Below are 11,875 nucleotides of genomic sequence, written 5' to 3'. Positions count from 1 at the left end.
ACTCCAGACCATCACAAACCTGGACAAGCAGTTGCGAGTAGTAACATCATCAATACCACCTAACATCACAGTCGCACTAAAAAGAAGCAGTTCTGCCAACACTATAGGGGTGAGTTGTTTGACCAAATATAGCAGAGTAAATTTCAAATTGATAATTTTTTATGGCCTCTGAAGGATGATATAACTATCCAAATGCCCCCCCTCCCCACGCCGGCAGAAAACAGGTTCCCCACCCCTGTCTTAGAACCATTTTTACTCCTGTGCAAAGACAATGTTGACTCAAAGACATAATGCCCAAACTTTAGTCAGGATTAGGATATGTGCCACCCTGCATGTGACACTACTGGTCCTGCCTGACACTTCTAGCTAGCAGAACTGGGCGCTTAGTGGGGGGCTCCCAGGTGAATTCCTAAAGTTGAAGGTTGCCCTGTCTAATCCAGGACCAAGGCTTGGTGCACCTCAGGCTCCTGTCATTACTGGTGCCCAGACCCATTGATCCAGTGGACTGGTGGGGTTCCCAACTCCTAGTTATATAAACTGGAGTAAGCTTGGAGTACCCCTTTATGTCTAATGCTGCAGCACCATCTACTGGGATGGAAGCAGGAATCCTCTGCAGACAACCATTGACTGTTCTGCTCATGGTGGTGTAGCAGGTTTCCATTCTGCTATCTGCACGTTGGCATCCATGCCAGTGTAAGAGGGCTGTGGGTGAGCTCATCAGCAGCCCAGCCTCCAGCTCCCGTCAGTTCTCCTGCTGTAATCATCCCAGCAGCAGCAGTAGGAGCAGCAGCAGCAGCAGCGGCAGGAGCAGCACTCTCCCCAGCGTCTCCCGTACACTGCAGACTGCCGGGCGCTGCTCAGCACAGCACTGCTGGACGGAGACGGGAAGGTCATTGCTGCCCACACTGCAGTAGGCACCGCTGCCACCCTGCCCGGCTCCTGCCCATACTACATGCCTAGGAGGAAGCTGTCTGACGGGATTCTCAGCCTAAAGCGTGACACAGACGGGACTGCTGGAGAAGGAGGCAGGCTGCAGGGACATGGCCTCTCCCACCTCTGCCGCCTCTACACCAGGGGGTGGTGTGTCTCCCCCCATGCCACCCAGGATCCGCCAGGTGGGTGCCTATCTCTGTATGCCATGCCTGTAGCCACAACGTGCTGTGCCCTGTGGCATCTGTATGGAGCCACCACCCCTCACTTGTCCCCACCTAGACAAGGGCACTGACTTTCCTTCCCCTGGGCACTCCCAGGATCACCCCAATGCCCAGTCACATGTATGTATGGTGCAGGCAAGCGTGGACCACAGCTGGCTGCTAATGTTTTCTTCCTGATGGCCCTGGGATGTTACATGACACACGCTGCAGCGCCCGCACACGTATGTGCCATGTACAATACTGGCTTCTGATAAATGTCGCTGTGCCACGCCTATCAGATATCACAGTACCGTGGCGCTATTAGCAGAAATACAAAAACATGCTGTTATATGGTGGCAATATGTACACGTATACCTATGCCATCTTATAATGTACAATGTGTGTGCCGTAAAAAATGGCTAAAATCTATATCATAATGGTCACTCAACAGGTAATAGGAATATGAGATTATTGCCACCTGGCGCTGTAGTATTCACTCAGGTGCCCACACTGGCGCTCTAGGTGATTGTAGAAACTTCCATCATATATATAAATATATATATATAATATATAGGTATGTATATATATATATATATATATATATATATATATATATGTATGATATAGGTATATATATGCACTATATATTTATTTATATATATATATATATATATATTTATTTATAAATATATATATATAAATATTTATATATTTGTGTTGGAAAACAAGCACTGCAGTGTCCTGAAGGAAATAATGTCTATAAATCAATATACCACACCCATCATCCCTGCTAATATGCAGTACAGAATATGATGTGAGTGGTCTGGATGTCCTGGCGCTCATCAATGCATACTATGCCAACCTTTACCCGGGGCACAGTTACCCGACTGACTACTAGTGAATTTGCTGTAAGATGCTGACGTTTAGGCTTGGCTTTTATATCCCAGCCGTTCTGAAAAGCTGCAGGTGATGTCACCAGCCATGACAGAGCATCTCATGCTGTGGTCGGACTGAGATTATTCAGCCTTGATCTCTGTTCTGTATTCTGAGGGGCTTATTGAGCTCGTACAGTGGTTGCCAGGGTGGACCCCTGTAGTCTCTGGACTTTGTTTGTCACTCTTGAAACTCCTGGGTTGAAGCTGTACCGTAACCCACCATAGAATTGTGATGATGTCATCCCCATATATTATGATGTCATATTACAACATAGTGCTTGTATAGCGAGACACTATTCTCTAGTTTAGCCATAGCAACAAAAAACACAGCCTTGCCAATAATCTGTATTAATACTTTACGTCCTGATAACAGAAGCTCTATGTATCATCATCTATCACACTTTATTTGGTGCAGCAAGGGGCGACAGTGACCCTCCCAACAACTGGGTGTTCTCTATACCTTATCTTTGTATAAGGGGAATCTGTCAATCAGCTGCGGGTGGGCGGAGGAGCCGGTCGCTCATGAATATATTTATTTATTTTACTCACTTATATAGCGCCATTAACTCCACAGCACTTTACAGACATTATCATCACTGTTCCCATTGGGGCTCACAATCAGTAGGTCTTTGGAGTTCCACAGCATCTGCTTATAATGGTGAGAACTCCAGTGTGTCTGTGGCTCTTCGCCTCATAAAGGTTTATTTTAGCAAAACTGCACGAAAACCAGAAAGTAACCCAATAACTGATATAATGAGACTGGCTGTCACTACTTTATGCTGCCCTCAGATAGGCCAGCACAGTCAGAAGTAAGGTGCCAGGGACCAGGACTGGCACTGATATCTTCAGATCAAGGCATGTTTCTTAAAGGGGATTTTTACTCTGGAATTCTATAAAAAAAATGCAGTAGATTCTATGAAAAAAAATCATACTGACCTTACCAGTCCACCAGCTCTCCTTTAATTCTTCCCAACTAGTTTCAGTGCTTTCTCTGCCGGTTAGGACCAGCATTGGACTACTATCGTCACTGCTACAACTGGTGATTGGCTGCAGCTGCCACATGTCCCTATAGCCCAAACAGTGATACCAGCTACAGTCATATAGATATGTAGATATGTGACCACTGGAGCCAATCACTGCACACAGCGGTGACACATTGGTCATTGCTACAGTCATGGATTGTCTGCAGTGGTCGCATGCCCATCTTTGCCAGAAGAGGATGGAGCACAGAGATGTAGCATGGACCCAAGCGGCCTTAGAAGAGAAGCATTGGTGGATCGTAAGGTGATTTTGATTTTTTTTACATTTAGAGCCTGCTGCTCTTTTTTAATGTGGGGAATGTTAAAGCCCCGATAAACACAACTGAAGATATTTTTTAGTGGACATTCTATTTAAAGGGGCTGTCTGATCCAAATCGATAAGTCTGCAGTCACTCTGTGTGACTGCAGACTTATGAATCCCCCCCAGCGCAGGCACAGTACACTGCGAGGATTCGCCGGTTTCTGAGCCAGACCAGTGGGCACGGCCTCTATCTCCATACACTCGTATGGAGCGAGGCTGCGCCCTCTAGTCGGCCATGCTCACTTGCCTGCCGTGTCACTAGACGGGCTGTGGCCTCGATCAATACAAGTGTATGGACGAGGCTGCGTCCACTGGACAGGCTCTGGCCGGGAGTATGTATAACTCATACATACCCTCCGGTCCTGGGTCAGAAACCGGCGAATCCCCGCAGAGCACGGTGCATATACTGGGGGGATTCATAAGTCTGTAATCACACAGAGTGATTGCAGACTTATCGATTTGGACCGGACAACCCCTTAAGCTGTGAACATACCTTTACTGAATTTCTTGCTGTAGGTTTGATAAAATCTCTGTTATATCTTCTGCAGGTCTATCAGTTCTCTGAATGCTTTGCTTTGTATAACCCCTCACACCACTGATTGGCAGCTTTCTGTGTACACTGTGCATAGGCAGAAAACTGCCAAGCAGTGAAGGGGACGGGATAAGGCCATGGCCCCACTATCAGTATTTGGTCAGTATTCGGTCAGTATTTTTTCTAAGGAGGGGGAGCCGAAGCCAGGAGTGGGTGATAAATGCAGAATTGGTGACTTGTTTCTATTATACCTTTTCTCTGGTTGTTCCTCACCTGGTTTTGGCTCCCACTCCTGAGAAAAAATACTGACCAAATACTGATAGTGGGGCCGTGGCCTCACCTCATCCCCTTTACTGCTTGGCAATTTTCTGCCTATGCACAGTGCTGTGAGCACTATCTGGCCACCATCCAGATTAGTGTTTGTCTTTTTCAGACAATCACAAAAACTAAACAGGCCATGTTTTTGTGCACATCTGAATAAGTAAAAAAAAATGACACCTCACACATTTTTAGCCAATCACTGCACAATTATTGCCATAGCCAGGCCGTGTACTAAGATGGCAATCTTTATCAGTAGGATAACCAGGTGGGCATGATACCAGGCTTGGAAAGGTGCATAATGCCGAAAAAGGTTAAAGGGGTTGTCTGGTGACAACCGACCAGCAGAACAGGGCACTTTTATTCCAGTTAGAATGGAGCTGCAATGCGTAACTGCTCATACTCAACCACTGCTCCATTAATGTCTATGGAATTGCTGATCGCCACGCTTGGCTTTTTCCTGCAGTCCCCATAGGGAATGAATGGGGCAGTGGTTGGGCTTGTGCGCTGCTCCTCTACTCTAATGGGGGATACAAGTGTCTTGTACTGCCGATTGATGGGGGTACAAGCAATAGTACCCCACTGATGTATAAGACATCTCTTATCTGTTGGATAGGTGATAATTTCTTTTCACTAGACAACCCCCTTAAAATAAAAGAATGGCAAGGTAGTTATTGAGCATGTAGACCTGCTTCATGGCGTCATACTGACATATCGAGACTTACTTTTGTGTTTGTTTACTCCTTTTTCCTAGCTTGGAAACCACAATTATTATTGTTCTTTCTGGTAACTTACATCTTCTTACTTATGAGCCTGACATCACATCCATTTGTCATGTTTTATTGTCTTTGTTTCAAGTCTATTTGCTCAATATATAGGTAAGTCTTTGTTATATGCTCTTATCGTGAGCTATCCCTTTTCGGATTTTCACGATGTAGTCCCAGTCCATTATATTGTGATGTGACTGGTAGGACAGATCATGTGTAGTTTTTAATTGTCTTTATTGTGACATTTCTCATACTTAATAAAATCATTCTTTTTTGGTATTTTAGGCGTGCACACTATTCTTTGTATTTGTCTGGTGTCTACATATATGCTTATATAAGAGAGGGAAAGAAAGCAAATTGCAAATCATACTCGTGACTTTTGTGCTGATATATGGATTTTGCAATGTAATGTACAGGTTGTAACAATTCTGCCAGTATGAGTGCCAAGATAGACGGCTGTAGAGTCACATGCACATACAGCAGTGCGAGGAAAGGAGGCAGTGTCTGACAAGTAGGCGCGACTGTGTGCGGAATACAAATGTACTGGTGCACAGCTCCCTCCGTGATGTCTACAGCTGTGAGTGAGTAAAAAAAGAAGAAAAAGTAGTAAACAATTGTCCTTTACTATAACTTTACCCAATCGTATATTCTTCATCTGTATGTTAATAGATGCCATATAACATATTATATTGTATCCATTTTATAATAAAATACTTTAGAATATATCCTAATAATGGTTAAAGCTTTGTTCTTCCGATGCAGAACTCCAAGTCTTCTGCATAGAGTGAAAGAGGATTTGTCACCATTTCCAAAGTGGCTAGCTATTGCTCTTATTTTGTTCCTGTTGTCCCCCTTGAGCATTTTTTTTTTTAAAGTCCGTCATACAGTTCCAGGATGTCCACTATCGGACAACCCCAGCCTAATCAATTCTGGATCCTAATTAAAATAAAAAAAATCGATACTCGCCTCCTGCAGCAGTGCTGTTCCAGCGATATTGGCGCAGCTGTTCCTGACGTGACTTTTTGTGTCAAGTGCAAGTTGCAACCAAAGAGCAGTTGCTCTTTAGGTCATCTCATTAATATTCCGTCAGGGGGGACAACCATAAATGCTGCAGCTGACGAGAAGCCGCTCATTGGCTGCAGCCAAGCAAGTCACATCACTCTTTTGTAACAGTGACTCCAACATCTTTGGAATCTTGCCTCTACAGTAGGTGAGTATACACGTTTTTTATTTTAATTAAGATCTGGAATTCCAGTAATGGAGATCCCCTTTAAAGATGTTTTCCCAAAATCACAAATTATTCCCTATCCAAATGAGAAGTATAGACTTTGATGGACGTATTCCATCAGAGAAATGGATCAAAATAGCACAGGCAATGTTTTTGAATAATGGACTTGAAAAAATCTAGATGGGAACAGTGCTGTTGGTTTACATTATTTCAATAAATATAAACCCGGTGAAATACAGATGACAAATACTCTTATGTTACCGTAAATATGCATAATCAGGGCCGCCATCAGGGCATTGCTGCCCTTACTACTGTATGGGGCCTGGTGAACAGAAGCAAAAAGGGGGGGCCCGTCCCTCTCTTTGCCTCTACTCACAGGGAGTCAGGGGGCAACAGTTCAGACCTTAATGCACCTGGCGGCCGGAAATGAGTGCTATACCTTTAAACCGCCGCCGGGTGCATCATGGTCCTGACGCAAGTCATGTGACACGCTACGCACTCACTTTCATTTTGGAGCAGAGCAGCAGCATGCCACATGTGCATTAAGACACAGGACAGGCAGGCAGACTTCAGCAGCAGTGGCGGCAGGAGGAGGTAGGTGACGCGCCCCCCTGGGGCCATGGGGTACTCGGTAGTAGTCACGGTGGCAGTGACCCGGCCCGTGGCCCAGGGTGGTCAACAAGAAAAGTCAGTTGGGGAATAAAGATTCGTGACGCCACCCGTGGTATGCGGCTATAGGGGGCCGCCACTGCGGTGCAGATCCACTGGGGCTGATGGTGACGCAGCAGAGATAGTGCAGCTCTCCACGGGCAGAGCTAAGCCCCAGGGCAGTATATAGGACTTGATGAGGTAGATGTTGTTGGCAGGGACAGTGTAGTGCAGGGCCGGTGACGCAGCAATAAATCAAGGACACAGTGGGGTGCAGTCTTCAGGCTTTACTCACAGTTCTTAGGAAGTTCCAGGTTACCGCTGCAGCCGGTTATAACCGCTCACGTCATCCTGTGTCCCCCGGGGAAGTGATCCAGCCAACTCTCAGATAACTTGGGTGCACTTGAACGGGACCCCCTTCTTGTGTACCTTTCCAGGTCGTCTCTCTCTGCGCTGGCTCTCGCCCTCCTGCCCTGCGCCTCACACACAGTGTCCCAAGCCAGTGGCCGCGGGCCTTGTCGGGCGACATCCTCTCTGTCCCCTTTGTCCTATATGACCACCTTTTCAGCGATTGTGTGTGGATTTTGGCTACGGCACATGAAGATACCGCAACCTCCAGTTTGCTAGCTGAGCCTTAAAGTACTCCACTAGTCTGGGGCCGGTCCCCTACTGCGGCCTGATCCCTCCACGGTCAGCGTGAACTCGGGCGCACGGGTGGCCTCCGCACTCTCCATGCCCCTAGGATCCTTTCTCTCTCTGGAGCCTTTCTCACTGCTCCTGTCTCCTCTCCTCACTCTCCCACTGGGCCCCTTCCACTGGGCCCCCTCGCCGTCAAGACCTTACTCCTCAAGGTCCTCTGAACAACCAACCCTTCTAGATGTTTCTACCCTTCCTTTTATACTCTTCTTTCAGTGCTCCCCTAAACTACTTCCTCCACCCACCTCCTCTACTTAGTTCCACCTGCCTAACAGGGACAAGGCCTGTGCTCTCCCTTAGTAGCTATCTGGACCTTCCCTTATGAAGTGGTGTAGTGTGGGATGTGAGTGGTTGGGTCCCGGGTAGTGCTCCCTCCTTACCTGAGAGTGGGGTACCACACCTCTGGCTGAGATGCAGTACCTCTGCGTCAACTGGACCCGCAGGGGCACCACATAGGCAGACTGTGTGTCAGTGTCTGTGTCAGTGTACGTGTGTGTCAGTGTCTGTCTGTGTGTGTCAGTGTCTGTGTATGTGTGTGTGTCAGTGCGTGTCTGTGCAGTGTGTGTGTGTCAGTGCAGTGTGTGTGTGTGTCAGTGAGGAGGCCACAGCGGCAACAGTGAGCAGTGTATGAGGACTGATGGAGGCTGCTGTTTTTTTTTTGGCCCTGTGAGGGAGCTATTTCTGGCCCTGTGAGGGGGCTATTTCTGGCCCTATGATGGGGCTGTTTCTGGCGCTGTGAGGGGGCTGTTTCTGGCGCTGTGAGGGGGCTATTTCTGGCCCTGTGAGGGGGCTATTTCTGGCCCTGTGATGGGGCTGTTTCTGGCCCTGTGATGGGGCTGTTTCTGGCCCTGTGATGGGGCCGTTTCTGGCCATGTGAGGGGGCTATTTGTGGCTGCGGAGTTGGGGGTGGAGCCTGGGCGGAGTCTCAAGGGGGCCCAAAAATTTTAACAGTATGGGACCCCGAAATTCCTAGTGGCAGCTCTGTGCATAAGTGTAAAACAGCAGCCCTCGCAAGCTGAATAGCGAACAGCTTTCTAAGCTTGTGCTCTTTGCCTAGGAAACTGGCCAGCACCAAATAGCTCACGGTCCTGGCTGGAGGGTCAGTCATACCATCGGCAATCAGGAAGCTTGGAGACAGAGTCGTGGTGCTCTCCTGAAGATTGCAAGTGAGACAACACTGCTCTGAAGGGGTTGTCCAATTTATCTCCTATTCACAGGATAGGTGATAACTTGCTGATCGGTGTGTATCTGACCACTGGGACCAGCACCAATCGGCAGATGGGGGAATTTTTATCTTAAACTGAGAATTTTTATCCCCGCTACAAAATGGTGCAGCAAGTCAGATGCCGGACCATTCATTCCCTGTGGGACTGACAGGAAAAACTGATTGCATTGCTCCGCAGCCCCATAGGGAATGAATGGAGCAGCAATTGAGCATGTGCACTACTACTCTATTCAAACAGGGATAAAAGTTTCCTGTTCTGCCGAGTGGTGCGGGTCCCTGCGCTCGGACCACCACCGATGAACAAGTTATAATCTATCCTGTGGATAAGTGATAAGTTGTTTTCAGCAGACAACCCCTTTAAGTAAAAGTTTCTGATAGCTGACTTTGGACAGTTAAGATGTGGTGTGATGTGCTGTGATGTGCTGGCTCAACAGCGTAATTTCTCTGTAGGAGTGGAGCTAAAACAAGTAACTATTGTAGCGAGCATGAAGTTCTGTGTGGCTGAAGTAAAGAGACTCCATTCATATATCTGTCTGTCTTTCCTTTTGTCAAGTTTAAAAGTGTATCTGCTGGATGCCTGGCTGGGCTTTGTCCTAGGTTTATTGGGGGCAAGGAAATGCTCCTCACTCTATTGATCATCCATTCTCCAAAACAGCATTTACTTTTTGCAGTTCTGGTTTCTAAAGAAATAAGTATGCAGGAATTTCCACACGGTTATTTCTTCAAGCAACCGAAGCAGAAAGTGCCACCATGAGCTGTTTTAAAGAAGAACTTTCAGTTGCGGCATATGAGAGTACCTTCCATGTACTTTTCAAATTTAAGGGGTTTTCAGGCCTAATTATAAATGCAACACGGGAACATTGATGAAGATCATTGTTCTTCTTGTGACAGGACTTTCTGTAATTAGCTGGATTGGTAAGTTGACTAGAATGACACGTTATCAGAGAAATATCCAATGACGCACCACTCTGGTCACCGAATTGGTACAACCGTATTGAGATCCTTCCAGTGGCACAATTGATGGGCCCTGGTGCAAGATTTGGACCTGCCTCTACCCCTCCCCGCCTGTTGATCATATGTATGGGCCCTTGTAGCATTCTAAATCCTATAAGAACATACTGGTTGCCCCCCCTTCCCCATTATTTAGTAATGTCCCCTATCCTGGGCTGCTTCCTGGTATATATGTCCTAGTATACAGTATATGTTCCCCATCCTGGTATATATGTCCTAGTATACAGTATATGTTCCCCATCCTGGTATATATGTCCTAGTATACAGTATATGTTCCCCATCCTGGTATGTATGTCCCTTATCTTGGGCCTCATCCTGGTATATTTATCCCCCATCCTGGTATATATATACCCCATCCTGGTATATATATCCCCCATCCTGGTATATGTCCCCATTCTGTCGCTGTTCTTTAATGCATAAAAAAAATGATTATACTCACCCTCCTGCCGCGTGGTGGCCTCTTCTGAAGCCGGCATCTGACTTCAGCATGCAAACAAAGTGCACGCAGATGTCAGCTGCTGGCCTCTCATGTGTTACAGCGCACGGACTGGGCGGGTCCAGTTGAAGTTTGCGCTGGCATCGGTGAGCCCCTCACCCGCGACCACAATCATTATGCAGCTGTATCCTTCAATATTTCATCCATCATTTCTGTTGTTATGATGCTACATGTGTTATTTTTGCTGTCGGAAAGTGATTAAAACCTCAATGGAACGCTAGATGGAACAACTGATATTAGCTGTGAACATGGTGTAAGGTAGCGCTATTCATCACGCTGGGGGCACTCGCTACACCGGGTCAATCAAAGCACACATGCAACGTTTTTCCGGTAATTCACAGTACAGCAGTTTATTACACATCATACACCGCTCATAACATAGTCCATCTCAGTGGCTCGCCAACATGTTACACATAATATCCCAGAGCCTTTCTAGTGACAGACATGCCCACTTGGCTCCAGATACAGCCTTCAGCAAGGTAACAATATCAATGTCCACATCAAGCAGCGTTTTTACCTTTGCCGGGTCGTAGCTGCTTCAGTCAGCTCGGTTCTGCCACAGCTGTAGTTTAAGGCTTCCCAGATGGGGCCTCCGGGCCACATACCTTCCAAGGCTACTGGTATCTCAAACACAGGGGGGATTCAGCCTCTGCCTTCCAGGCTAGTGGAGTCCCACACAGGGACCAGGCCTCTCGCCCTCTAAGGCAACTGGTATCCTAAACACAGGGGGGATCCAGCCTCTGCCTTCCAGGCTAGTGGAGTCCCACACAGGGACCAGGCCTCTCGCCCACTAGGTCTCACCAGGCCACTCTTTCTCTACCTGTTTCAAAGCTACCAGGGTTTATATATCCTTTTGTGCACACAGGACCTGTGATGATGTCACAGTCACGTGATCAGTCACCTGAGGGGGAGGTAAATGGTCAGCTAGAGCACACCCCCTGGACATTCTAGCAATGCAGCAAGCCCGCTGCATTACAATGGCCTATAGTGACAGTCCTTATATGGTGATATGGACGCTGATGTTTATTGTTTGATTGATCTACACAGTGTCCCCTATAGCCTTAATAATAATCAATTGAAGCTTGAATGTGCCATAGATATATATGGACATAGCTTGTTGATCAACCATTTTATGAACAACCATCTGCTGTATGCTACTGCTATATATAATATATCATCATGGCTGTGTATTATCTACTTGTAGCCTGCTATATTCTGATAGCTATATAATATTTAATGGCATCATATACTGTAAGTTGCCTGTGCCCCTTCTAATTTATAGATTATGGGTCTGTATCAGCTACATTTGTCCCCTCTGCTTTCTATAATGGCTCCATATAAGTTGTCTCTGCATCATCTAACCTCATTGATCATTACAATTGCAATACAAATTATTCCAACCCCATTGCAAATTAGGACGTTTTACAATTTTCTGCTGTATTCAATAGTATTCTATTCTAATACTATAAACTATTCAGTAATAAAATGGACGATTAAAATACCAATCTCCAAATGCAACATAAAATGCTAAGCTTAATGACTATG

The 11,875-nt window shown here is 46.5% G+C and overlaps 1 protein-coding gene across 1 annotated transcript in view; it reads left to right on the top strand.

The window, feature by feature from the left end:
- Nucleotides 1-621: 621 nt before the first annotated feature.
- Nucleotides 622-11,875, top strand: part of ANK2 (ankyrin 2) — a 701,030-nt gene continuing 689,776 nt past the window's right edge. The window contains exon 1 of the mRNA XM_073640230.1: nucleotides 622-1,115. Within this exon, the coding sequence (XP_073496331.1) occupies nucleotides 1,041-1,115 (75 nt within the window). The 5' untranslated portion in view covers nucleotides 622-1,040. The remainder of the gene's footprint in view (nucleotides 1,116-11,875) is intronic.

This window comes from Phyllobates terribilis, unplaced genomic scaffold, assembly GCF_046119375.1.
Source record: "Phyllobates terribilis strain yellow unplaced genomic scaffold, ASM4611937v1 Scaffold_1__5_contigs__length_1240528914, whole genome shotgun sequence".
Taxonomy (NCBI): domain Eukaryota; kingdom Metazoa; phylum Chordata; class Amphibia; order Anura; family Dendrobatidae; genus Phyllobates; species Phyllobates terribilis.
Note: the sequence above shows the minus strand (reverse complement) of the source record. Positions and strands in the feature narration are given on the sequence as shown.